The sequence below is a fragment of a genome, unplaced genomic scaffold (assembly GCF_019419815.1).
Source record: "Pyrus x bretschneideri cultivar Hongxiangsu unplaced genomic scaffold, Pyrus_bretschneideri_v1 Contig83, whole genome shotgun sequence".
Classification (NCBI taxonomy): domain Eukaryota; kingdom Viridiplantae; phylum Streptophyta; class Magnoliopsida; order Rosales; family Rosaceae; genus Pyrus; species Pyrus x bretschneideri.
In genome coordinates, this window is record NW_025999824.1 from 901,056 (window position 1) to 927,994 (window position 26,939).

The 26,939-nt window shown below is 39.0% G+C and overlaps 4 protein-coding genes across 6 annotated transcripts; 2 read left to right on the forward strand and 2 right to left on the reverse strand.

Annotated features, from left to right (window-relative positions):
• Positions 1 to 9,849: 9,849 nt before the first annotated feature.
• LOC103953182 (RNA-binding protein Y14) lies at positions 9,850 to 13,144 on the reverse strand. Its single transcript, XM_009364915.2, has 4 exons — positions 12,887 to 13,144; positions 12,032 to 12,168; positions 10,634 to 10,770; positions 9,850 to 10,122 (listed from the first exon to the last, which is right to left on the reverse strand). Exons 1-4 carry the CDS (start codon positions 13,065 to 13,067, stop codon positions 10,077 to 10,079), a joined length of 501 nt encoding a protein of 166 aa, XP_009363190.2. The 5' UTR covers positions 13,068 to 13,144; the 3' UTR covers positions 9,850 to 10,076.
• Positions 13,145 to 13,158: 14 nt separating this feature from the next.
• Positions 13,159 to 19,041, forward strand: LOC103953183 (pentatricopeptide repeat-containing protein At2g41720). Its single transcript, XM_009364916.2, has 10 exons — positions 13,159 to 13,649; positions 13,759 to 13,931; positions 14,221 to 14,326; positions 14,998 to 16,107; positions 16,207 to 16,312; positions 16,405 to 16,609; positions 17,157 to 17,289; positions 17,478 to 17,582; positions 18,036 to 18,156; positions 18,638 to 19,041. The coding sequence occupies exons 1-10, from the start codon at positions 13,299 to 13,301 to the stop codon at positions 18,793 to 18,795; spliced, it is 2,568 nt and encodes an 855-aa protein (XP_009363191.2). The 5' UTR covers positions 13,159 to 13,298; the 3' UTR covers positions 18,796 to 19,041.
• Positions 19,042 to 19,255: 214 nt separating this feature from the next.
• LOC125468087 (AP2-like ethylene-responsive transcription factor At2g41710) lies at positions 19,256 to 20,183 on the forward strand. Of its 2 annotated transcripts, XM_048576028.1 has the most exons (3): positions 19,256 to 19,487; positions 19,575 to 19,800; positions 19,898 to 20,183. In XM_048576028.1, exons 1-3 carry the CDS (start codon positions 19,400 to 19,402, stop codon positions 20,055 to 20,057), a joined length of 474 nt encoding a protein of 157 aa, XP_048431985.1. In that variant the 5' UTR covers positions 19,256 to 19,399; the 3' UTR covers positions 20,058 to 20,183. The 2 variants fall into 2 exon arrangements, with proteins under 2 accessions (XP_048431985.1, XP_048431984.1); XM_048576027.1 differs by having other exon boundaries at positions 19,256 to 19,800.
• Positions 20,184 to 20,435: 252 nt separating this feature from the next.
• On the reverse strand, positions 20,436 to 22,418 carry LOC103953180. Of its 2 annotated transcripts, none has more exons than XM_048576080.1 (5): positions 22,268 to 22,418; positions 21,579 to 21,689; positions 21,075 to 21,494; positions 20,936 to 20,982; positions 20,436 to 20,830 (listed from the first exon to the last, which is right to left on the reverse strand). In XM_048576080.1, the coding sequence occupies exons 2-5, from the start codon at positions 21,634 to 21,636 to the stop codon at positions 20,660 to 20,662; spliced, it is 696 nt and encodes a 231-aa protein (XP_048432037.1). In that variant the 5' UTR covers positions 21,637 to 21,689; positions 22,268 to 22,418; the 3' UTR covers positions 20,436 to 20,659. The 2 variants fall into 2 exon arrangements, with proteins under 2 accessions (XP_048432037.1, XP_048432035.1); XM_048576078.1 differs by having other exon boundaries at positions 20,436 to 20,836; positions 22,268 to 22,417.
• Positions 22,419 to 26,939: the final 4,521 nt, after the last annotated feature.

The following is a 26,939-nucleotide window of genomic DNA, read 5'->3' on the forward strand; positions in this document are numbered from 1 at the left end:
ACATTGTCCTCAATGTTTTAAGCATAGAATCACACAAAGAAACACACAAACAGCAAGTAAAACAACTAAATAGGTAGATTAGAAAGAATCAACAAAGAGAAGGGTTTAGGAACGCAAATCTGGAATTGGAGTGCTTTCTAGGTCTTCCTTTGTTGAATGGCATGGGTTGCCTCCCAAGTAGCGCTTTTTTTAACGTCTTGCAGCCGGACGAAGAACACGTTCAGGCACCATTGGTGCCCACGGCATGGAGTGAGATCTCCTCCACAACCTGCCCCACGACATTCTCATAGTATGGCTTCAATCTATGTCCGTTGACCTTGAATTCCACCCCATTCCTTAAGCTTTGGACTTGAACTGCACCATGTGGAAAAACATTAGTAACAACAAAAGGTCCAATCCATTTAGAACGTAACTTTCCAGGAAATAAACGTAAACGAGAATTAAAAAGTAAAACTTTCTGCCCAATTGTGAAGGTTTTGCCCCTAATCATCTTGTCATGAAACGCCTTCGTCTTTTCCTTGTAAATGCGGGCATTCTCGTAGGCTTCATTCCTTAGTTCCTCAAGCTCATTCAATTGGAGCTTCCGATGCATTCCAGCAGCATCTAAGTCCACATTGAACGTTTTGATGGCCCAATGTGCCTTATGCTCTAACTCCACGGGTAAGTGACAAGGTTTTCCATAAACTAGCCGAAATGGAGACATCCCTAGGGGTGTTTTGTAGGCAGTGCGATATGCCCATAGTGCATCGTCTAAACGCATGCTCCAATCCTTCCGGTTAGGCCCCACGGTCTTCTCCAAGATTTGCTTGACCTCTCTATTTGATACTTCGGCTTGGCCACTTGTTTGTGGGTGATAAGGTGTTGAAACCTTATGCTTGACATTGTACTTCTTGAAGAGTGCCTCAATGGTCCTATTGCAGAAATGTGAACCTCCATCACTTATAAATACCCGCGGCATCCCAAATCTAGAGAAAATGTTAGTCTTGATGAAATCTGAAACCACTCTAGAATCGTTAGTACGGGTAGCTTTTGCTTCTACCCATTTAGAAACATAATCAACCGCAAGCAAAATATAAGTGAAACCAAATGAAGAAGGAAAAGGACCCATGAAATCAATACCCCAAACATCAAAGATTTCAACATTGAAGATGGGTGTTTGCAGCATTTGGTCTTTTGCACCAATAGAACCTGTTCTTTGACATCTATCACATGTTAAGCAAAACATTCTAGCATCTTTGAACAATGTAGGCCAATAAAAACCAGATTCTAACACTTTACGAGCTGTCCTTTGGGTACCAAAATGGCCTCCACATGCATAAGAATGACAAAATGCTAGAATTGAGTTAAAATCAGAAGTTGGCACACATCTTCTAATAATCTGATCTGGGCAATATTTCCATAGATATGGATCATCCCACACATAAAATCTTGCATCATGTATCAATTTATCACGTTGGACCTTGCTTAGGGTGTTAGGAACTTGCTTAGTCACCAAGAAATTGACCAAATCGGCATACCAAGGGGTACTTACCTCAATGGACAGAAGTTGTTCATCCGGAAACGTCTCAGAAATGGGGAGGGACTCTTCTTCACGCACCAATCTACTCAAGTGGTCAGCCACCACGTTTTCACAACCTTTCTTGTCCCTAATTTCAATATCGAACTCTTGAAGTAGGAGCATCCAACGAATGAGCCTTGGTTTGGCCTCCTTTTTGGTGAAAAGATACTTCAAGGCTGCATGGTCAGTGAAAACAATTACTTTAGTGCCAATAAGATATGATCTAAACTTATCTAAAGCAAATACAACCGCCAAGAGTTCTTTTTCGGTTGTAGAATAATTCAATTGAGCATCATTTAAAGTGCGGGAAGCATAATAAATAACATGTGACTATTTATTTTTCCTTTGACCCAAAACAGCCCCAAGTGCATAATCCGAGGCATCACACATCAATTCAAATGGAATGGACCAATCCGGGGGAGTTATGATGGGTGCCGTGGTTAGGAGCTCTTTGAGATGCTTGAATGACTTCTCGCATGCCTCGTTGAACTCAAAAGACACATCTTTTTGGAGGAGGCGGCATAGGGGTTGTGCAATCTTGGAAAAGTCCTTGATAAATCGTCTATAGAATCCTGCATGACCAAGAAAAGAACGAACCTCTCTAACCGAAGTAGGAGAGGGTAAGTAGCGTACAAGATCTACTTTAGACTTATCAACTTCAATTCCTTTTTCAGAGATTATATGACCCAAAACAATACCTTGTTTAACCATAAAATGGCATTTTTCCCAATTTAAAACAAGGTTTGTTTCAACACAACGTTTCAAGATTAAAGTGAGATTATCCAAGCATTTATCAAAAGAATCACCAAAAACACTAAAGTCATCCATGAATATCTCAATAATCCTTTCAACATAATCAGAAAATATGCTTACCATACACCTTTGAAACGTGGCAGGGGCATTGCACAAACCAAATGGCATGCGTCGATATGCAAATGTTCCAAAGGGACAAGTAAAAGTGGTCTTTTCTTGATCATCCGGGGCAATGACAATTTGATTATAACCTGAATATCCATCAAGAAAGCAATAAAAAGAATGACCCGCTAACCTTTCCAACATTTGATCTAGGAACGGCAATGGGAAGTGGTCCTTCCTTGTGGTGGCATTTATCTTCCTATAATCGATGCATACACGCCAACCGGTTTGGATTCTCATGGGTACAAGCTCATTCTCGGCATTCTCCACAACCGTCACTCCGGATTTCTTAGGCACACATTGGATAGGTGAAACCCAACGACTATCGGAGATAGGATAAATGACTCCACAATCAAGAAGTTTGATCATCTCCTTTTTCACAACTTCCATCATTGGAGGGTTAAGACGGCGTTGAGCCTCTCTAGTTGGTTTGGTCCCCTCCTCAAGAAATATGTGATGCATACAAGTTGTGGGGCTTATACCTTTGATATCGGCCAATGTCCATCCTAGGGCAGATTTGTACTCCTTCAACACATGCATGAGTTTTTCCTCCTCTTGTGCCGTGAGGGATGATGATATGATGGCAGGCAGTGTCTCATTTTCTCCCAAGAAAATGTACTTCAAATGGCTTGGCAAAGGTTTGAGTTCAAGGATAGGTGCCTGAATTATGGATGGAAGCAACTTGTTAGTCAAAATGGGAATGGACTCTTTGTTAGGAAACTTACCATTATGTATTGGTGATGACTCAAGGGCAGCAACTACTTCAAGAAAATCCTCACTAGGATGCACGGCATAGGATAGTGTATTTGTGCCGTGGGGTTGCATGGATGTTGCTCCCTTGGTTTTGACTTCTACACCACTTGTAATGACTTTTTCAAGCATATCATCATTCAAATCTTCAAGGTATCCCTGCGCCAAAGAATCAACAGTATCAATAGAGAAACATGAATGATCTTCACTAGGATACTTAATAGAATCGGAAAGATTGAAATTAACAACTTCCCCATCAAATTCCATGGACAAAGTTCCATTAAACACGTCAATCTTAGTCCGGGCCGTTTTCATGAATGGCCTTCCAAGTAGAATGGGCAGCGAGGGTGCATGATCCGATTCATCCATCTCAAGGATATAGAAATCCGCCGGAAAGATCAAATGATTAACCTGCACCAAAACATCTTCCAAAACTCCCTTTGGATAGGCATTAGATCTATCGGCCAATTGTATGATAACACCATCCTTTTTCAATGCTCCTAGGTTCATAGATGCATATATGGAATATGGCATAACATTTATAGAGGCACCTAAGTCAAGCATGGCAGATTCAAATCTAGTGTTACCTATGACACAAGGAATGGTGAAACTACCCGGATCTTTGCATTTGGGAGGTAGTTTGGGTTGCAAGATGGCGGACACATTCTCACCTACTTTTACCACTTCCTTGGTCGACATCCTCTTCCTAGTGGTGCACAACTCCTTCAAAAACTTGGCGTATCTAGGGACTTGCTTGATTGCATCCAACAAGGGTATGTTCACTTGAACTTTCCTAAATGTCTCAAGGATGTCCTTTTCAGCTTCTTCCTTCCTTGTTTGCATAAACCTACTAGGAAAAGGAGCATTCGAAGGAAAAGCATTAGTAGAAACCGAATTTGACACATTCTTACCCTTTTTAGCCGAATTAGACAGTTTTGGGGCACTAGGAACTTGTGGCAAAGACTCTCCCACCTTTGCCGTGGGTTTGCTTGATTCTTCCTCTTCAATTTGCAAGTTTTCATCACCTTTAGGACCTGATTGTGATGGTGTAGGATCTGCCCCAATCTCTTTTCCAATTCTCAAGGTTATGGCCTTTGCACTTTCGAAACCTCCCTTTGGATTTGGAACGGTGGAACTAGGGAGCTTTCCTTGTTCACGAAACTGCCCCATAAACTCGGCAATTTGCCCCATTTGTTTCTCCAATTGATCCACCCTTTTGTCTTGGTTTTGCATAGCTTTAGCTTGATCGTCCTGCCCATTAGACAACTTAGTTAGTATCTTAAGAAGTGCATCATTGTCAAGAGACGTACCTGAGGCACTTGGGCCGGATTGGGCTTGATTTTGGGGTGGGCCGTAGGTTTTGGGAAAGAACCCAGGGGGTTGTTGCCTAAAGCCTCCTTGGTTTTGAGATTGTTGGGGCTCCCTCCATTTGAAATTTGGGTGGTCTCTCCAACCGGGATTATATGTGTTGGAATAAGGATCGTTCCTTGGTTGGTTTTGGCCTTGAAACCCAATTGCATTGGCGCTTTCCCATCCACCATTTTCAATCAACTGTGGACATTTTTCAGAGGCATGTCCATGCATAGAACATACGCCACATACAATTGGTCCTTGCATCTTCATGCCCTCGGCCAACTGAGACACAATAGAAGTAAGATTAGCCAATTGTGAATTAATGTCGGAAGTAGAACTTACCTCATGAACATGTTGCCGTGGGGGTCCTCTTTGGCCTACTCCTTCGTATTGTTGAGCGTTCAACGCTCGATTAGAAATCAAGGTCTTGGCAGCCATAGGTGTTTTGTCCACTAATGCTCCACCTGCCGAGGCATCGAGCATTTGACGTTCTAATGGTAGGAGGCCCTCGTAGAAGTATTGCAAAAGTAGCTCCTCCTTCATCTGATGCTGTGGACAAGAAGCAACAAGTGATTTAAAACGTTCATAGTATGCAGGAAAAGACTCACCTTCATCTTGTTGAATTCCACTTATTTTTTTACGAAGAAGAATGATGCGAGAAGTTGGGAAAAACTTCTCCAAGAACGCTCTTTTAATACTCTCCCATGAAGTGACAGTGCCAGGAGCCAACTCGTATAACCAATCCTTAGCTTTATCCATTAAAGAGAACGGAAAAGCTTTCATCTTCAAAATACTTCCGTCAACATTGACGGGAGTCATGCTTGAACAAACTACTTCAAACTCTTTAAGATGCTTGTTTGGATCTTCCATGGAAAGCCCATGGTATTTAGGAATGTGGTGCAACAAGCTTGACTTCAACTCGAATTCATCGGTCTTGCCTTGGGCAGCCGCGGGGTATTGAATGCATAATGGTGCGGCATTGGCCAATCCTGAGGCCGAAAGCTCTTTAATGGTCCGATTGTCCTCTGCCATAACTTCTTCTTCCACTTCTTCAAACTCAGATTCGGCCTCTGAACTTGAACTAGGTTCACTACGTTCGGGATGCCTCCTCTTTCTTCTCAAATCACGTTCAAAATCGTCGTTAAAGTCTAAGATATGTGCATGCACAGTTTGAGAACTCCGCGTCATGCACTAGTACCTAAAAAACAAGAAACAAAAATGGGTCAGAAACTAAAACAAAATCCGAAACAAAGTGAAATAAATGAAACAAAAGCAATACAAGGGATTAACAAAGTTGCTAATCCCCGGCAACGGCGCCAAAAATTTGATGCGAAATATATTAAGCACACAAATTAAACCCTCTTCTGACAATTGTAGCAAAGTATGTAAGTAGGGAACGTTCAAAACCGGGGATTAGGAGGGATTGCTAAACTCTTGAAAACTGACCTAAGAACTCCAAAACAAAGTTAAAAACACTAATTTGGACTCAAAGAATGAAAAACCAAAGTTAAAACACTAAAACAAAACAAAAACTCAAAACAGCAACTAGAAGACTCAAAACTACCTAAAAACCACTTTCTGGGCAGTTTTGAGCACCTACACTAATTTGGACGAAATTGGTTGAAAACTTGACTCAAAACACTTAAAAACATGAACCAAAACAATTTCTAACTAAATTGAGACTTCAAAGTAAAGGGGGATTTGATTTGGACGAAATTAAAGTTGAGAAAACAGATTGCAAAGTAAAACTGATTTTGAAACGTTTTTGGGGTTTTTAATGGATGATGGACTAGTTAGGGGTTCTTTCTCCACACATGACAAGTATGCAAATGACTCGATTTCCAGTTATTCCTTCATAGAATTATGAATGACAATGCCCCAAATTAACCATGACATCACTAGTTAATTCTCAAGTTTTCCTTGTGTTATTGAATTGGATGACATCATACGACAACCCAAAGCATTCTTCAAAAGTTCCTTACATGACATCATAATAAAGATACAATCAAAGATCATTACGTTCAATGAAAACTATAAGCATTGACAAAGCACTTGTGACTATGACATCATGACACTTATGCTAGGAATTGAACTTAACGCGATTATGACTAACAACCTTCACTACTTGTGAATATAAGTGTGTGACAATTATGTGAAACAAACTTATATTTTAGCATCATATTCATGCAAGCCAATTAAGTGTCGACCCCTAATTAACAAACACAAATATGTTATTACTCGCACAGTTAAGCCAATTGCATTCACGATTCAAGAACTCATAACTGGAATTTATCAAATCATCTTGCACACATAGTTATGGCTTCGAAATCACCCTAACCAATAGGGGTTTAGCCACTCATGTTCATAGCAAAATGAAAGGAAAATAAATTAAACATTGAAATCATAAAACGAATTACACCTAGAATGCACCAACGACGAAGCTTGAGCATCCAAGAGTCCTTCCTTCTTTCTCCTTGCTACGGCACAAAGGTGGATGGGATGGTTGGGATGTGTTTTAGGATCAGGGATTATGGAATTGGATGGAGGATAGGCACGGCAAGGTGTAGTGTTTGGTTGGAATTGTGTTTCTAGGATTTTAGGATGTGTAGAGTGGTGTGGCTAGATGAATGGACGAAAATTGGGTGAATGAGTGATCCCCTTAGTGCCTTGCTGCAAAGCCTTATTTATAGGGCTAGGAAATGTTTAGAACTTAGTTGAAACCAAAAGGTTTTTGTACCAGAAATTCTATACATGAAACACTTAAAGGATATATGTGTGTAGCTTGGACAAGGTAGGACGGCTTGGACAAGGTAGGAGACAAGATAGGACGGCTAGGAGACAAGGTAGGACAGCTAGGAGACAAGGTAAGACGGCTAGGAGACAAGGTAGGACGGCTAGTGACAAGCTAGGACGACTATGAGACAAGCTAGGACGGCTAGGAGACAAGGTAGGATGGCTAGTGACAAGCTAGGACGGCTATGAGACAAGGTAGGACGGCTAGTGACAAGTTAGGACGCCTAGTGACAAGCTAGGACGGCTATGAGACAAGGTAGGACGGCTAGTGACAAGCTAGGACGGCTAGGAGACAAGGTAGGACGGCTAGTGACAAGCTAGGACAGCTTGTTCTTCCAATACAGAAATTAGGCACCATGTGTGAATAGATAAAGCCTTCTAGAAATAAGGTTTTTAGGCCCCCTTGCAGCTCCCTAACTGAATTCAAGCCTTCAAATTCGTCCATCCTCATGCCTCCATGCTTGCACTATCCAATCTTGGCCCAAAAATGCTCTAGAATGCTCCAAATTGCTTCTTTTTGCATACTTTGACACTAAAACCTGAAATTGCACGAAAATGACTTTAAACACTAAACTAACTAAGGAAAAACAACATAAATGCATGAGAACAAGCCAATTAAGTCGCATAAAAATGCTCCTATCAGGCAACAAAGCAGCTCCAGAAAGAGTGTGACTTTGCTTTCTTGTATAGGTTTGAGAAATTCCGTTCCTGTCTCCACGGTAACCGCAAGGGATATGTTTGGGACTGCATTTTGCCCTTGCCCATGGAGGACATCGTAGGAGATGGTGGTGATTACAAGGAGCACGAGTAAAACGGCTCACAAGCCTCCCAAGGATCCTTAAGGTCAAATTTGCCTTGTTATATATTTAGGACTCGTTGTTATGTACATTTTGCACACTTTTTTAAGTATATCGTAATGTCAAGCTTCTGTAAGTCGCTCAAGTGTTATTGTCATAAATGTTAATAAGCTACCACAAATATTCATATACATTCATCATATGTCATGGTTTGTGTAGCACAATTTCCAACACTGGTGTGACCCTGAAACTTTCTAAACAACCATGCCCACAGAAAAATATTAGTTCATCCCCCATCCAAGTATACTTCAATGTCTACCTACTACAAAACTTCACAACTACAACATAATGTATCACAACCCAACACAAGTTTTACCCCCTATATATCTAAATTTCACGACAAAAACAAAATCTAAATTTCAAATTCACGATTTAAACCAAGTCCAGTCCAACAACACACCAATGAACAAAAATAAAAAATAAAGATATATGACTTACCAGGTCCCAATCAATCGACCTAAAATCAAACCCTCCCAACCTCACCAACTCCCTCTCTCCACCTCTCTCTCCCGCCGAAGGCAACCCTAATCTTCCCTTATCTCGCCGACAAAAGCACCCACACTGAACGAAAAAAAAAATTAAAGGTATAAGATTACTCTCCTCCTCTCTCACCAACAAAAACACCCCTAGTGAACGGAAAAAAAAAAAATTTAAAGGTATAAGATTATCCTCTTCAACTGGAATCAATCATAACGCAGCTTTAGCCCAACTAGAATCGATCCTCACCCAACCTCCATGTCTTTGCCTCTCTTTCTTTCCCTCTCCAACACGCAAACATATCCTTCAACTCCCTGCCTTCAACTTTCTCTCCGACAAATACTTACCAACCGAATAAAAAAAATTAGATGTTTAATTACACTGGGTCACAACAACCCAGTTCTACTCGAGCTCAGCAAATCACCACCGTATGTTTATGGTCCACACGCAAGGTGCGTTTTTAACGTCAGCACCTTATAAACACCCATATATATATATATATATATATATATATATATATATATATATATATTTGATGGTTGTGGCCTTGGGGAATTTGGATTTATTATTATTATCATTATTTTTACGAAAAGTGAATTAATTCATAACCAGTCCAAATTAGTTGTCTACACCACACACTTGACAAGAGTCACATCATATCCACTTCATTCCAATCATAACCTATCTTATATAACAAAGTCCAATCTCATCCGATCCAACAAGTGAGTACTTCATAAAACAATGCATTAAGGTACACATTGCAGGCTATTGGCAATAATTTGATCATTGTTTGGTTGCAGTCATGACGGCAGTAGTGGCATACAATGATGGTAATGAATAGGTGGATTTTTTGCCAATCCAATTGCTAACCGCACCATACCGATTTTATGACAATTGGTAAGGGCACAGTATTGCACTGAACCCACCCCTAGTGATGAGGGCGGCAGTGGGGGCAACAAAGAAGGTAGGGGCGGTTGCTCTTGGGTCGCTACCGTGGTTGCAATTTATTTGTTCGCATACCATGAACGGAAAACATGAACAGTCGGCGGTTTCTTGAACCTCAAGTTCATCCAACTGGTGGAAATAAACTCTAGCTTACTATTCACTTCTACATCTGCTAAACCTAATTGCAAAGGAAACAACATCTTTACCCTTACAGCAGCATTATATTTGGATCAACTTAATACCCAGTTAGAACTGGCTCTCAAAGAAACCAAGTACAACTAGGGATGTTTAGTTACATGCCATCTCAATAGTTCCATACGTTCATGTTTTGCAACTTCCGTTCTAGCCTAATCTTTCGAGACAACTTACAATACCGCAGAATTAGTGATGGACACTTGCCAATTAGTTGCCAATGTCATTAGAACATATCAGTATCTCCTCCTTGGACTTCGAGAACGGTTTAATTCCGGTGACCTACAAAGAAGACGAGAGGAGCAATCAGTTAATGTATGGATAGCTAAAGCCCATAAGCTTAACAATTGCATGCTTGGAGATTAGCTAGTGCAGGAAACTAAAATATTCTGAAAGATTAAGTATGTATATAAATCATTCTTCTCTGACCAACAATTTTTTTAATCAGCGCAGAAGGTGGATTCAAATTTGGGTTCTCTTCCCAATATCAGGAAGAGAAAAGTCATTAGCCCAAGAATCGGTCGGTCATCTGACTAATAATTGCTAAGAACGGCACGAGCTTCCATTACAAGTGCCAAGATAGAAGTTCTTCTGTTCACAGAGATGAGGTAAGAAACTAGATGTGGCAGAGATCAGGAATTAAAACTCGAAACTAAAGAATCATGTCATATTGATCTACAATTTTAGTTTTATTTAGCAAACATGACAAATTAATCTAATTATAAAGAAACAATCGAAAAGAAAAACCAAGGCCGTGAATGACATAGCACAAAATACTCAACGGAAAACACACCTTAAATTGCCTCCAAAGGAACCAGTACTGAAGGCCCAATCACCGGATATGGTTTGACCAAAAAGTTTGGCACCATTCATTCCCGATATTGCTGCCTTAGCTTCCTCAAACTTCTCATATTCAATCAGCACATAACCCTGAAACCTTTTAGCATCAGTAAGCAAAATACAAGTATCATACATTTCCTTGCCTTTTTTATTTATTTTTCAAGAGGTATGTATGTTAATCACCAAAAAGAAGTGCCGTTGGGGATATAGAGTCCACCTCAACAATGCATGTATAAAAAGCAAAAAAGATATACAAACGATAACAACGAACAACAAAAGAGTAAGCCCAAATCTGACCCTTCGCCACATATTTGACATGAATGAGTGAGCAGCATCATGCACAAACGAAGTATACAATTCATCCAAATAATTCAACATTTGGATACGAGAGAAAAATTAATCCCTAAACCAAATCGACAATTACACAAAAGATTCACAGGAAGCAATTAAACATACAATTGCAGATCACATATTTGAAAACATAATGTTGGTAACTTACGTAACTGATTCAAGGCAGATGTTGTTTACAGATTTAGATGACCAATATATCCAACAGGATCAACAAAAACAATTAACTTTTTGATAGGCACACACATCAACTTTCCCTGTTCAATTCCCCATCCATGTTCCAGCAGGCACAAGGTGAAAAGGGCAAAGAGAATCACTCTATCTCCCAACATAAACCAGTTTCAGATCGCAATAAGAACTTATATTAACTATATTTCGAACAATACATAAATAAACATATATGATATAACTGAAGAATCAAAGAGCAGATTGTTAAATCTAAGAGACCTTACCACAATCTCGATCATTTTTATACAGCCAATAAGAACAGGATACAGGCATACACCAACCCGTTTCATTAGGTATCAAATCTAAGAAAGGGAAAAGAACTGCACACACAGGTGGTGAACTGTTTGACTATTCTATCCATGCTGGGAAAAGGAAAACAAATCATTTTCAACTAATTCTGTCTATATACTTATTTTATTGTATTACTCCCTGACACAATCTACAAAGTACCACAAAAATCCTCAAAAGCAGCTCTCTAAATTACCTAAATAACTATTATAACAAGAATAAACCCTTTTATCATTCTTTATATGAAATAATAAGTGGGCAACTTCTCCAAAGGCTGTCTAATTGTATAAACTCTGATTCATATTTAATGAATCTTAAAAGACACTAATGAGTCTGAAAATAAGTTAATTTGAATACCATCTGAAGGGCAACGAGAATATAAAACAAACACACCTATTAAGGCTTCAATCATATAAATACAGCTCGTTATGCTCGAACAGAAGCATCATTTAGGTTTGTATGCAAGAAAAGTAAATAAACAACTTACCTTAACAAATCCAGTGCGACGGTCAAGATTCAGATGCAAATCCTTGATTGCTCCATAGTCGCCAAATACATTAAAAAGATCATCTTCCTGTACCTCTTCATGTATTCCAGTGATCAATATGATCCATCCTTCAATAGCTGCACACATAATAACCCCAATGCCACCAAGAAATAAATCCAACCTATTTACTAAGTGAAAGAAAAGGACAAACAAATCTGCTGAATGCCAAAAAAATACACTACCTCTCTTCTTGTTAATCACCATCAAGAAGGTAGAGACAAACACAATTAATAATCAGAGAACATAGAGGTCCTGATTGGGTCCTTAAGCATTCTTTTTTGTGCACCCTGCCTTTTCGAATCATATGAAGCACTCTTTTTCCTCTTTGTAGAGTTGCATAACAACCTTCAACCATAGTTGTATAGGACACAGTGATAGTTCTGATCTCCTTGGAACTTAACTAACGATATGTTATTATATGGTTTTTGCAGTGAATGAAACTAACTTTTTTCTTAATAAACAAGTAGCTTTCAACAATTATTAACATCCACTTGATTACAAACGATATTACTACTCTAAGCTAGACGAGGGGAGGGGATAGGGTCTTAACCTGGGACGCAGTGGGTTAAAGAGGAAGACCCTATGCCATGGGCGCGCGCACACTAACTCTTTCAAAAGAAAATGCAGCATAAACAAATGCCCTAGTTTATTCAATGTTGTCACTAGAATATGCATTCCTTAATTACCGTCATTGATCACTTTCTGAGCAGCCAAACAGATCATCAAGCACTCGCACACAAAGAAAATGCATTACACAAAATGAAATAAATAAACGCCAGAGAGAGAGGAACTGACAGCGTTGAGGAGCGTAACTCGGAGATTGGGAGGCATTGCAACGGGGGAAAGGAGGGTTGTTTGGGTGGTCGAGGTCTAGGGTTTTGGACGGCGCCCTTAAACCTCCTCTGCCTTTGATTCTCCTAGGCATAGCCTCAACCACTTCCTCCTCCATTGGATCGTCCTCGCAGTGGCCTTCCATGACTCTCTCTCTCTCTCTCTCTCTCCTCTCTCCTTCTCTCCTCTCACTCTCACTCGTCACTCCCAGAGCTGAATGCTTTGCTCGAGTGTAAATGTGGCAACTTTTTCAATTTTTACTTACTAACCCCTCAAGTTTTGAAAACTACACGAACGCGCCCCAAAGTTTTAATTAACAAGGTTCCATCCTTTTATCCACACATTCTCCCTCGCCCTTTCGCTCACCGTGAAGCTAATGGGCACCGTATCTCGGCCACCGTTTTTCAACCCGACCCGCCCCAAGAACCAAATTGTCTGCGGAAAACCCAACAACGGCGACTCATCCGCCTTCCAAGAGAAGAAGCAGGTCTCCGTGGACTACGACCACGGCACTCACCACCTCTCCACCCGAATCACCGGCCTCACCAAACAACACATCCCCAAACGCCACCGTTTACGAGTCGAAACTGAGCGTTTCCAGAAGGACTGGGCCGTCTCCGACGTCGTCGACCGCCTCTACAAGCTCCGCCACTGGGAGGACATCGAGGGCTTGCTCAATCGATGGGTCGGGCGCTTTGCTCGTAAGAACTTCCCTGTTCTCATCAAGGTAAAATTTTCAATTCCGTTTCGGAGCTGTTTATGTTGTTGATTTAGGGTTTAGAGTTTGGGGTTTGCATTTGTGTGTGAAATTTGGGTTGCTTGCTTTGTTTGTTTAGGAAATGACAGAGAGGGGTTCGGTGGAGCACTGTGTGCGAGTGTTCGGGTGGATGAAGAACCAGAAGAACTATTGTGCTCGCACTGACATGTATAATATGATGATCAGATTGCACGCTCGGCATAATCTTGTCGATAAAGCTCGCGGCTTGTTTTTCGAAATGCAAGAGTGGAGGTACTTCTTTTTGTTTCTGTACTTTTCACTTTCGGCCTCTCCCATTTGGTTAGAGTTTAGGTGAAGACTAGCACAGTTAAGACAGAGGAGAAAGGATAGCAGTTCAGATAAAAACCGAGTATAATGTTCAAAAGTCGAAACCCATTGTGAATTAGTGAATTACAACTAAGTGAGCAACGACGACATTGGCTCCATATAATCAACAAAGACATTCAACTTCTTAGTTTTATCAAATTTGTTGTCTTTATTCACAATAACTAGAAAGTTTGCGATAATGAATTTTTGGTAGGTGCAAGCCTGATGCTGAGTCCTACAATGCTCTTATCAATGCACATGGTCGAGCAGGTCAATGGCGTTGGGCCATGAATCTTATGGATGACATGTTGCGTGCAGCTGTGTGTATTTTCTGTATTCTTCTTTCTAATCTTAGCGTGTCTGACTTGATGTCAGCAACTTTTATCTTGTCTTTGATTTCTCAAATGATGCATGGGGAGAAAAGTGTGCAATATCACATATCATAGTCATAGCCTATGTTCCTTTTCTTGGCAGGGCTAGAGAGGGGGTAGGGAGGAAGAGGGAGAGAAAGCATTGTACTGATTTGTCTATGACTCTTGAGTCTTTGGACTTTCATTTTGCTGTCCATTTAAAGCCTTCATGTTGTTTTGAGTCACATATGTCTTTTAGTGCTTTAAATTCAGACGGACTTTGATTGTTGATTGAGTTACGTCTTCGCATGTTCAATTTTTTTCTGGAGTGAATTTTCTTTACCTGTTACACCCTGCAGCTTAATAGCTCTTTTCCATATAAATTAAAAACCAAGGTTCTTCTGGAACACCTTAACTTTATAGGTCAAACCATCGCATCTTGTTGGGTTAGTTAGATGACATAGTTCTTGTTGCACTCCAAATTTATTTGTAATGTTAATCTACAGATTAAGGTTATGAAACAATATATCATTCCCGAATCAGAATCAATAACCTTCCCTTCATCCAATGTACAGTAGATTTGATCTTTGTTAGTTGATATCATATCGTCATTGATTTTCATGAACTTATCTTATGGGCAGATCCCTCCTAGTAGATCAACATATAACAACTTGATCAATGCTTGTGGATCTAGTGGAAATTGGAGGGAAGCTTTGAAAGTATGCAAGAAAATGACAGATAATGGAGTTGGGCCTGATCTTGTGACTCACAATATTGTTTTATCTGCATACAAAACTGGGGCTCAGTATTCAAAGGCTTTATCTTATTTTGAACTTATGAAGGGAACTAATATCCGTCCAGACACAACCACCCTTAATATTGTTATTTATTGCCTTGTAAAGCTTGGACAATATGGGAAAGCCATTGATATTTTCAGCTCTATGAGAGATAAGAGAGCTGAATGCCGTCCTGACATTGTGACCTTCACCAGCATCATTCATCTGTATTCTATGTCCGGGCAGATAGAAAATTGTACCACTGTATTCAGTACAATACTTGCAGAAGGCTTAAAACCTAATATTGTTTCATACAATGCACTATTGGGTGCATATGCTTCACATGGGATGAGCGAAGAGGCGTTGTCAGTTTTTAATGAGATAAAGAAAAGTAGTTTCCGGCCAGATGTTGTGTCGTATACATCTCTACTCAATTCATACGGAAGATCCCAACAACCTCAAAAGGCCAGGGAAGTTTTTGACATGATGAAAAGAAACAACTTGAAGCCAAATCTTGTGAGCTATAACGCGCTGATTAATGCCTATGGATCTAATGGTTTATTAGCTGAAGCGGTAGAAGTCTTGCGTGAGATGGAGCGAGATGGAATTCATCCAAACATTGTCTCAATATGCACACTTCTGGCAGCTTGTGGACAATGTGGTCAGAAGGTGAAAATTGATGCTGTGCTTTCAGCAGCGAAGCTGCGAGGCATTGAATTGAACACAATTGCATATAATTCAGCTATTGGAAGCTATATGAATTTGGGAGAACATGAGAAAGCTATAAACTTGTATCAATCTATGAGAAAGAAGAAAGTTAAACCGGATTCTGTTACGTACACTGTGTTGATAAGTGGCTGTTGTAAGATTTCAAAACACAGTGAGGCACTAACATTTTTTGATGAAATGGTGGATTTGAAAATTCCTGTTTCCAAAGAGGTCTACTCATCTGTGATCTCTGCCTACAGCAAGATGGCAAGTTTTTGTTTAGCCAAAGTTACCCCTTATTATATTGTTGATTACTTGAGAGCAACATCATTAATTCTTTTCTTTTTATTCATTACAATAACTCAGGGACAACTTACGGAAGCAGAATCTATATTCAACTTGATGAAAATGGCTGGTTGTGCTCCTGATGTAGTTACATATACTACAATGCTGCATGCGTATAGTGCCACTGGTAAGATTGTATGTTAAACCTCTGGCATTCTTGGACACTAGTAGGATGAAGCACACATGGAACTAAATCTTTTAGTGGTCTTTGTATAACAGAGAATTGGGAAAAGGCTTGTGTTCTATTCCAAGAAATGGAAACTAATGGCATCCAACTAGATGTCATTGCATGCTCAGCTTTAATGAGAGCTTTTAACAGAGGAGGCGACCCATCCAGGGTTCTTATTCTGGCTGAAATCATGCGAGAAAAAGAAATTCCTTTCAGTGATGCCATTTTCTTTGAAATGGTATCGGCCTGTAGCTTGTGAGTCGCTTCTTCTTCTTCCTTTACTTTCTCTACGAGCAGTCGTCTGCACATTTCCTTGTCCTTCTCTATTTTTTAGTCTTATTAATAGATTTATCTGTTCTCAATTTGAAGACTTGTCTTATTCGTTCACTGGACTGATACAAGTTATACAACATTAGCTTACATAAAATGGAATTGTTCGTTACGAAAATTTCCCATCTAAGTTGAATTTACATTACGAATACAAATACATTCGTCTGTATGATACATCCTGGAAAAATTGCTTATTTATGTAAATTAGGAAAAGTATCTTGTGTCCATATTTTGTATTACTATTTTGATGAGTAACTTGCCTTAGCATCATATCTGTCCATGTTCTATCCTTGCCATATTTTAACTTCATCTCTGTTCCCAATTATTAAATTTGCTTCAAAGAGGCATTATAGTTTCTATGCTTTTGTCATAAATTCTTTTTTCGTATTAGGTTTCTTGTACCTTTTTTTTTTTTTTTTTGGACAAATTTTTGTGTTAGTTAAGAAACTGAAATTTTGAACTTTGAATGAAGATTACAAGATTGGAGAACAACAATGGAATTGATTAAGTTGATTGAGCCCTCACTACCTAGAGTTTCAATCGGACTTGTGAATCAACTTCTGCGTATTCTTGGAAGAAGTGGAAAGGTTGAAACTATGATGAAGGTACCTAGAATTTCTCTAGTATTTGATAGATAAATGTTACAAAGCACACTACATTTATGCAAGCACCGATTTGCTTTCATCTATCCTTTTTCTTTTAAACTGAAGTTATTGGAAGTTAAATATGCACTATTCTGCAAACTCTGATTATGAATAGGTTTTTTTTTCTTTTATCACGGTCAACCGTACAGTTATTCTACAAGATAGTGGCATCCAGTGGTGATATCAATTTTGATACGTATTCAATTTTGTTGAAGAATCTCTTGTCTGTCGGAAATTGGAGAAAATATTTTGAGGTAATCTACACATCAAACTTCCATTTATGCACTTGTTTTAGTCAAAGTAAATGCTGTAATAGTTTGCATCATGCTATTTGTTGGTTACACACACATGATATGAAGGCCAAAAGTCCAATTACGTTGGCATCATATTGAGACAGTACTTGTTCTTACTTTATGGTGCTCTAGCAAAAGTTCTGCATGTTATACATTGAGTCTCGAAGATAAGAAATATAAGAAAATCCATGTGTAAGAGTTGGGTGGAGCACTGTCTTAGAACAAAGATTTGAACTTCGTCAAACTGAAACCACAAATGTGCCGTGTTTGCAGGCAAACTTTAATTTTTGCTTGCTTCTATAGGTTGTAAGCTATATGTGCTATATGTGGCCATTCAACAGTGTAATGCAAGATTCACCTTACACTATCTCATGCTTATGTCAAACTCAAAGTCCAAACAATATATTTGCGCAGGTACTACAATGGATGGTGGATGCTGGAATTCGACCGTCAAGCCAAATGTACCTTGATATATCATCTTTTGCACACAAAAGTGCTGGAGCCGAATATGCTACTCTTATAAAAGAAAGAATTGGTATGCACATGAATATATCCTTTTACCGAATTCTGTTATCTTGGAGACTATACTTTGTTTATGCCAGTTGAAATATTTGGGGGAATTGGTGTTCCCTTTGGGATGTGGTTGGGTAGAGGTATGATATATATGGGTTTAGTTAAAATATGAGCAATTCGATTGCGTGAGAATTTTTTTGTGTACCTGTTTTTGGTAGTACTAGTTTTCTGATTCTGTGATCAGAAAACAAAAGTTGTGCGGTTGCTGTTCAGTTTGTTGAGCGTGTCAATGATGAATATGTTTACAACAAGCTGTGTCATAACTGCTGCTTTCACATTGTCGAATTAACTAATTTTACATTCCGCTGCAATATCTTTATCTGCAGCTGCTGCTTTCAGTCTAAGTGGTCTACATTTTTCCTTTTGCTCTTTATCTTCGTAAAGTCCTTCACGTCACTTATTGAATGATTAGATAACTAAAATCGGGTTATGAACTTCTGCAGAACTTTTAAAAAGAAAATCTGGGTACCAAGATTCGACAAGCGAGCCCTGCGATACACATTCCACCTCTTCGGTGATAAGTAGAACGAAGGAAGAGAACCACAGGCTGCTGGAGTCAACAATGGCTGGTACGTATGCAGTTGCCGAGTACCATCTGTAACATATTTGATAGGCCGAAATGCAATATAGGAGATGATGTGTAAGTTTTGTAGAGCTCGTCCGAGATGAGAATGGTAGGAATGTTAGTAATTGCCTGATGTACAGCCTGTAAATGAATTCTTGTTCCACATTCATGTGTATCTGTTTGGACAGAACCAAATTGCAGTCTCTCCAACCGTTTCGATGTAAACAGATTCAAGTTAAAGTGGCATAATTTGTAATCTCAAAGACTCAAGGTGATGTAGCATGATTAATGGTACCGTAGATTTCTCGTTACAAACGCTTTGAAATTTTAACAATCAGAATGCTCGTTGGATGTCATTACAGCGTATTTGAGACCGTCAGTCAGTGATCATACCAAGTAGATTGTATTATGTCCAAGAAATTCGGATCCATAATACTCAAAGGTCAATCTAGTGAGGAACGAACCACATTAGAAGGAAACTTCAAACAATTAGTCTGGCCTTGCCGATGGACTTGGTTGGCTCTCCGGTTAACGCCGCTGCTACACAGCATGCACTTTGAAAAGCATCCTAAATTACGCAACTACCCCGCTTCTCATCCTAGCCGTTACAACCTTTTCAACAATAACTTGCCGAAGCATCATGACTGCCATCAAGAAAACAAAACAGGGGCACATTCGTAATTGCACCTCCCCTTCATCTTCTCTCACTGTAGCTTTTCCCCTCCACGGTGATTCACTGAAACGAACAGAAACAAAACCCAAACAACTCACTCACACTCAGGCACTCATCTCTCTCTCCATTTCTCTCTCTTTAGGGTTTTGGTTTGGGTTGAACTGGAGTGGTCCCAAGACCGAAAGCAGCGGCAGTGGCGGTGGGGAAGCAGAGGCGTCGGAGGAGGTGATGGCGACCGATCAGCTAATGGTGTACAGAGGGGTGAACAAAGCGAAGAAGGAGAGAGGATGTACGGCAAAAGAGCGCATCAGCAAAATTCCTCCGTGTGCTACTGGAAAACGCAGCTCCATTTACCGTGGAGTCACTCGGTAAGTAAGCTCCTCTTTCTCTTTCTGTTTGGTTGCTGAGAAAAAAAGAGAGGAATTTTGATTAGATTTGATTGGGAATTTGGGTATGAAAATATAGGCACAGGTGGACAGGTCGTCATGAGGCTCATCTCTGGGATAAAATTACTTGGAATCAGAACCAGAATAAGAAGGGAAAACAAGGTCTCACTTACCAAATATATATATATATATATATATTTGGTATGTGTATAAATATTGTATACATGTCTAATTTCTGACAAGCATTTGATTTCTTGGATTGTGCATGCAAATGTTGGCGCATGATGATTCAAGACATCTGTTCTTGATTTGAATAATTTGTACAGAAAGCATGGTTATTTGTAAAAATGCATATATTTGAATCACTTTGTGTTCTTGGAATCGGATTGTGAGGATCTCTTCTTAATAAATCATTTATGCTGCCACTAATCTCCAACACGCACTTTTTTTTAGATAAAAACTTGTATAAATAGACTTAATTGCGTAGTCTGATCGAGTTAAGCTTACCATTCACGATCGATATGATCCTTGCAAGACTCTGAGGGTATGAATTAAAGCTACAATATCCAAATTTTTCATTCCTACTTTCGTAACCAAACAACCAGATATAATGTGCATTGAACAAAAGAATCAAAGCGTTCATCACATGATGGGGACCACAGAGTTTTGCATCAAGGAAGAGCATTCACATTCTCACTTACAAACAAACCAAGAATCTTCAATCAACAAAAAGGAAACCATCTAGAACTACTGTGACTACCATCAATTTCAAGTTGAATTGATGCTCCATCGCATGTGAGTATGTCACATTTAGATTGAAGGGGAATCAATCCGGTGGAAATTATGGTGTGTTCGCCAACTTGAAGTCACAGTCCTCCCAAATCAAAAGGGAATCAGTATAGCCATTTGGTGACTTTGGAGTCTTGCAAGGAGGTGGAGAGTCAAGGTTGTCAGACTGCCAGGGGTTTCGATCCTCAGGTATCTCTTCCAAATCCATATACTTCGAGGGACTCTGGGGCCGAAGCAAAGAAAAACATGAGGGGTTAAGAAAAGTCCAACCCAACAAGAGTAAATGCAGAAAAAAGCAATCTTCTTGGCAATGAAAAGCAAAACTTACCTCAGATTTACTTGGCAGTGAAGATGCACATGAAGATGTGGAAGAATCTGAACAAAAAAGTGAATGATCTGATAAGTTGAAATGCCCAGGAAAATAACCAATTTCAAGAAACTCAACTATTTTTTAAAAGATGTAATACCGCTATGTACTCCAAGTGCCATCAGAAACTGACGAAACTGATGAATCTCATCAATGTCCTGTGCTTTCATGCACTCTTGATGATTGTGCAGAAACCCTTCCTCTGCAATATTATCAGGACAAACAGGCTGCTTTGGCATTACCCTCTGCTTTGTGTTGTTCTTCGCCGGTGCATCCCGTGTGTTTGAAATATCACGTAACGCGTTCCTGTTACTGGTCTGAACTTTATCTGAGGCTTTAGACAAGCCTTTGTTATTGCTTGCATCACCACAAATGATTACCTTGGAAGACTGCTTTTTTGATGCCTGAGTCAGACCAGCAGGCTTCCCTGAATTCGATAAATCACCAAGCGGTTTCCTTCCACCAAGCCCGCCTTTCTTTTTTGTTTTCAAGGCATCACCCTTCCCCACAACAGAAGCTCCTGCCATACATATTACAAGGGTTAAACTAAAACAGCCCAGCAAGAATTTCAGACACTAAAAGCATAACTAGACTCAATAATTACCCTTAGAGTGAACACTCAGATTCTGATCTTGAAACAAAGCTCCAAGTGTTGATGCCATTGCCTTTTTTTTTTTTTTTTTTTTGCAGCCAATTCAGTTTAATCTTCTGATAACTGTAGAAACAATCCGAAAAGAGAGAAAAATAAAGGAAGGTAAGCATTAGATATAATTCAGAATACGGAACCGAAGAGAAAAGATACAATGCAGAAACACCTGTTCAGCATATCCCTTATCACAGACAATTTAACGTGCATAATGACCACTGATTATAACATGGCCAAAATTAGGGCTTGAAAATGAAAAATCACCCGAAATTAATCTACAAGATTTTTACAAAAGACTCAAGAATTAGGCACCCAAGAACAAGGAATCCATACCCCCATGACCCAAAACAAAAATACAATTCTGGGTTACCTTGTTCATACTATTCAACTGCCAATTCAGCTACAAATCGCCACCGAATCCCTAAAATCCTCCCTAACTCAGGATTAGGCATTCGCCCCCAACATTGGGGGTTTTTAACAGTTAAACATAGATAAATGAAGAAAGACTCGACTGAATTCATATATAAAATGAACCCTAATTAAAACCCAATACGATTACAGAAACCCTAAATTAGTTTTAATTGAACCCTAATTAAACCCAAAGTAATGACAAGGAATCGGAAATTGAAAGACGAGGAAGTAATTACCAGTGAAAACAGACGAACCGAAAGAAAAAGTGAGAGTAGAATTTCAAGTGACTTCGTAGAATAGCGTCGGAGGGAGAGACAGATGAGAGAAGAGAATTACAGAGGTGAGAAGAGATTTTCAAATTTGGGAATTGAGGGGGTTTGGGTTTGGCCATCTAAATGTAGACGTTAGGGGTTCCAACGGTAACTTAGTGTGCTTTTACAATGTTACCCTTAATTTGGAAGCCTATCTACATAAATGACATAACCATGTTTATCCGTCGGATAATAGACACTTTGAATCCCTACCGTCCTTTCCAAATTTTGACGTCGTCACTACGTCTAATTTTCGTCCAAAAAAGTTCTCTTTCCAATTTAGTACCTTATTTTTTTTTCATTTGCCCTAAAAAAAAATTTCTTCTTTCCTTTTTAATGATATAGTAAACTATAGAATTGAACTCTGTATTTTGACCTTAGTTTACAATTGGTCTACAAGTTAAAAATCTGTTAAATGAAGTTTTTGAATTAACAAAGCGTGCACTATTAGATCATGTCATTAAGGTCTTTTATAATAAGTCGGAAAAAAAAATAAGTGTGACACTAATATATTGAGCTTCTGTAGGAAGCACGTTCCTACAGCCGTAAAAGGCCTACAAATCTAAAGTATGACTATAACAGTTATTGAACTCATATTAATGTAGCAGCAGTGTTATAGATATCAAACTTAAGTTGTTTGATTCCTATATATAAGTATCACACTCACTCAAACTACTGTGAAAAGCCTACTTCTGCCAAAAAGTTTGTTCGTCTTAACTCTTATGTGGCACACATGAATGAGGAAGAATGATGGAAGAGGCTGGAAGACATAAGGAAGAACGAGTGAAAACAACTTAATAAATTTTAGTTTTGGTTTTGTAGTTTTCATTTTATCTATATTTCTTCTACATCTCTCCACCATCCACTCTTTCATCCATTTGTTTTTACTCTTTCTCATCCCTCATTTTCTCATGTGTTTCCTCTCTACCATTAACAAAAAAAGTGAAAGACTAAAAACAAAACAAGAAAAGGTTATTTGCATATTTGCTGCCTTGCGACCAATTAATTCCTTTCTATTAATGAAGCTTCCATTAGAAAGAAAAAAAAATAATAACAATTGCAACAATTATCCAACAACCAGATTTAAACCAAAAAAAAAGAACAAAAAAAAAAAAAGAACAAAACCGTCCTAAAGTACGTAGAAAGGTCCTTTAATTGCTATGTTTTATGCATAAAGAAATATGACTTTTAGATTAAAACCATTAGTAAGATCAAAATCTAATCTTAATTCCTTGATATATTAATAATCTCATTTATTAATTATATTTTTATTTTTTTAATTATTTCTCTTTTCTTTCTAATTTTTAATGTATTAATTTTATTTCATTATAATTATAATTTCCATTTCATTTATCCTACTATATTTTATTGTAAACATTTAGATAAACTGTGACATCCCGTCCCGGAAATTATCTAAAACGTGCATGTGAAATGACATTTTTACCCCTAGTTCGTTTATGTTAAGTTATTAGTTGTTTTGTATGTGTGTAGGCACGATCTGGGCCACACACTCACACCCTCACTTTCCCTATTCCCCTGTCCCTTTCCCTGTCTCTCTCTCTCTCTCTCCCGAGTTTCCTTTCTTCTTCCTCTTCCTTTGAACTGGTACGGACACACACACAACCACACTATTTCACCACAGATCAAAGAATCTAAGCTCACAGTCGAGATCGTGAGGTCGAGGGGAGCACGATCATACCATTTTTAGGTATGAAATTCGTTGTTTTCACGTTGATTCTACAATGGCAGATTCGTGTACTATTCATGCAAGGTTAACCTAGCTAGTTTTTGGGATTTTGAAGCTTGTAGTTGTGTTTGTGAGGTCCCAAGGAACCTCGGAGTGTATCGTTGGACGGAAGTGGACGTCAGAATAGCCTGGTTCGAGCTTGGCCGGTTATGGAGATTTTGGACAGGTATAATCTTGTAGTTTTAGACCTTAAAACTTGTTTGGATGTGTTCTACTCGTTCTAAGGTTTAATTTGGTGCAAGAAACGTGAAAAACGGTGGAAAAATGAGTGAGAAAACCCAAGTTGCAGGTTTTCCCAGTTTCCGGCGCCGGCGACGTCGCCGGAGACTGAACGGAGAAAGTGACGGAATATTCCGTCAATTCTGACGGAATATTCCTGACGCCGTTAACGGAATCTGTCAGTTTTGACGGAATATTCCTAACGGCGTCAGTTGACGCCGTCAGCGTGCCAGGCACGTGCCTGTGCGTGGCTGGCACGTGTGGTCGTGCCTTGGCCGGCGCGTGTGGCCGTGCCTTGGCCGGCGCGTGGCGGCGCGTGCGGCGGTGGAAAATTTTTCTAAAAATATGGTTGTGATCCTGAGGTTGTGTAGAGCACGTTGGTATATTCAATTGTCTATTTTGAGCAATGTATGAGAAGTTATTTTGAACGGAAGGTTATGTGCTTTAAAATTAACGTTTTTATAGTTATTTCGCATATAGGTGATTCCTATCCCGAGGACGAGCGTGCGCACTCGAGACAAGGGGGGCTACGACCCTTCCACATACCAGTGAGTGGACTTTTGGTTTTCCGTATATACCTTTATACATTTATATTCCCAGAAATTGTTTAAAAAAGGGTCATTTGTTTATGCCATGCATCATATCCTTATTGTTTATGCATTATCATATGCATTAGTAGTGGCATACATATACATATGCATATTTGGTGCTGTGGACGCGCAGGTGAGGGCCAGGTAAGCGTTATTTAACCTTTGCATTAAATGGTGATTCGAGATGCTTAGAGAGCTCATAACCTGCACCCCTGGTGTTAGTGCTGCCGCCCAGAGTAGGGCACAGTCCTTCACGTGTTGTTCACCTCCCGCACCATACGCTTAGCTTGGATCCAAGTTAGGTGCACAGTCCTGTCGTACAGACCACTTTAGGTGGTTCCGACTCGTAGGTGACCCGCGATTATTCGCACAGCCTTCACGTGATCGTAGCACTAGAGCGTTATATGTATTACACCCAGGCCTGTCGTACAGACCACTATAGGTGGTTCCGACTCGTGGGCAGGTTTAGTTATTGAGATTGAGATTTGAGCTCTAGATTCAGCCGAACAGGTCACTTTAGGTGACTCCGGCTGCTAGTGCTATGTTACTGATACGGTTTATACCTGAGCACTTGCATATCATTATGAGGCTTTGACATGACATACCTTCGAGCATGATTGGCATATTTATACATACGTATATATGTTTATTTTTCTGGGAAGTATACAGGTTTTACGGCGAGGGCTTAGAATGTATTTTATTAAATGGTTTTTAAAGAGCTTTGTTTTTGCCCACTCACGCTTTTGTTTTGCGCCCCTCCAGGTTCTAGTAGCTTAGCGGGTTCGGTGATTTTCCCAGAGGGCGTCTCGGCATTTCTGACAGACACTCACCAATGTAGGGTCACCTTCGGGTGTACTACTGTCGTATCATTTTCTTTGGACTGCTATAGTCTTTATGCTCTGAATTCAATGTCTTATTTACGCTAGCACTTATTTTATCACATTATATATGCTAGTTTTTAAATTATTCGTACTTTTATATTACTTCCTTTAGCTTCCACACTGTGCACATGGCTACGTCACTTCCACGTGACGGCCAGCATGCTCTGGTCTCGGTTGGGGTGTGTCATAAACTAATTTTTGTTATACAATATATTTCAATGTACTTTGTCTTCTTTATTTAGGTACATTAAATTTATTATAATAAATTTATGTGCATACATTTAGGTACACACATTTCGATACATACATTTCGATACAAACATTTAGGCATTAATTCAATATAATACATTTTGATACTAACATTTTGATGCATACATTTTGGTATACACATTTATATGACAACCCGTCCCTAATTTTACGTTTTTATTAATTTTTAAAGCGTGAATTTATGAAAATTCCCTAGAGGCAAGGACTTTGATTTCCGTTGAGACGGGTTGTCACATTTAGGTACATTAATTTAATACATTACATTTCGGTACATACCGGTACTAACATTTAAATACATTAGTTCAATATAATATATTTCGGTACACAAATTTCTGGTACTAACATTTAGGTACATTAATTGAATCCTTTCAAGTTTGAAGAATGTTAAATAAAATTAATAAATTAAAAAACTCCTTTTTGGTCAAAAAATAAATTAAAATTTGGATATTAATAAATTTAAATATTTAACTGACATTAAATAAAATGCACATTAATTATTTTGAATTAAAGGCACATCAAGGAATTATAATCAATATGTAATCTAACACTAGGTTTATTTTAAATTTCAATTTTCTTGAATGATTAAAATTTAAAAAAAAAAAAAAAAAAAAAAAAAAACCCTTAAAATAATGTATAGTTGTAATATTCTGAGATAAGTCTTGAGAGGAAGCCCATAAAAGACCTCAAGGTCCAAAGATCAAGTTACCAAGCTCATTAATCAGCCCAAGAGGTTGTGTAGACCGAGCACCGTCACCTCCATGCGCCAATTGATGAGTCGAATTTATAATTTTTACTTTACCCTATTATTATAATGTTTTGGTAATTATTTTAGTGAGATTTTGATAGTTGGAATTATATTTTCAATGTAGGACGTTTGAGTCTTTATTGAGCAA

Bases quoted from the DNA above. Each gene is read 5' to 3' on its own strand.
- LOC103953182 (XM_009364915.2), bottom strand. From the start codon at position 13,067: ATGGAAGGCCACTGCGAGGACGATCCAATGGAGGAGGAAGTGGTTGAG. The intron at 10,771-12,031 runs GTAAGTTGTTTA...AAAAGGTTTCAG, and splicing joins GTCGCACTGGATTTGTTAAG to GGTTATGTGCTGATTGAATA. The intron at 10,123-10,633 runs GTGTGTTTTCCG...TCTTCTTTGTAG, and splicing joins TCCTTTGGAGGCAATTTAAG to GTCACCGGAATTAAACCGTT.
- LOC125468087 (XM_048576027.1), top strand. From the start codon at position 19,400: ATGACTGCCATCAAGAAAACAAAACAGGGGCACATTCGTAATTGCACC. The intron at 19,801-19,897 runs GTAAGTAAGCTC...ATGAAAATATAG, and splicing joins ATTTACCGTGGAGTCACTCG to GCACAGGTGGACAGGTCGTC.
- LOC103953183 (XM_009364916.2), top strand. From the start codon at position 13,299: ATGGGCACCGTATCTCGGCCACCGTTTTTCAACCCGACCCGCCCCAAG. The intron at 13,932-14,220 runs GTACTTCTTTTT...AATTTTTGGTAG, and splicing joins TTCGAAATGCAAGAGTGGAG to GTGCAAGCCTGATGCTGAGT. The intron at 16,610-17,156 runs GTGAGTCGCTTC...CTTTGAATGAAG, and splicing joins ATGGTATCGGCCTGTAGCTT to ATTACAAGATTGGAGAACAA.
- LOC103953180 (XM_048576078.1), bottom strand. From the start codon at position 21,636: ATGGCATCAACACTTGGAGCTTTGTTTCAAGATCAGAATCTGAGTGTT. The intron at 21,495-21,578 runs GTAATTATTGAG...TATGTATGGCAG, and splicing joins TCTGAGTGTTCACTCTAAGG to GAGCTTCTGTTGTGGGGAAG. The intron at 20,837-20,935 runs GTAAGTTTTGCT...TCTTTGCTTCGG, and splicing joins CACTGCCAAGTAAATCTGAG to CCCCAGAGTCCCTCGAAGTA.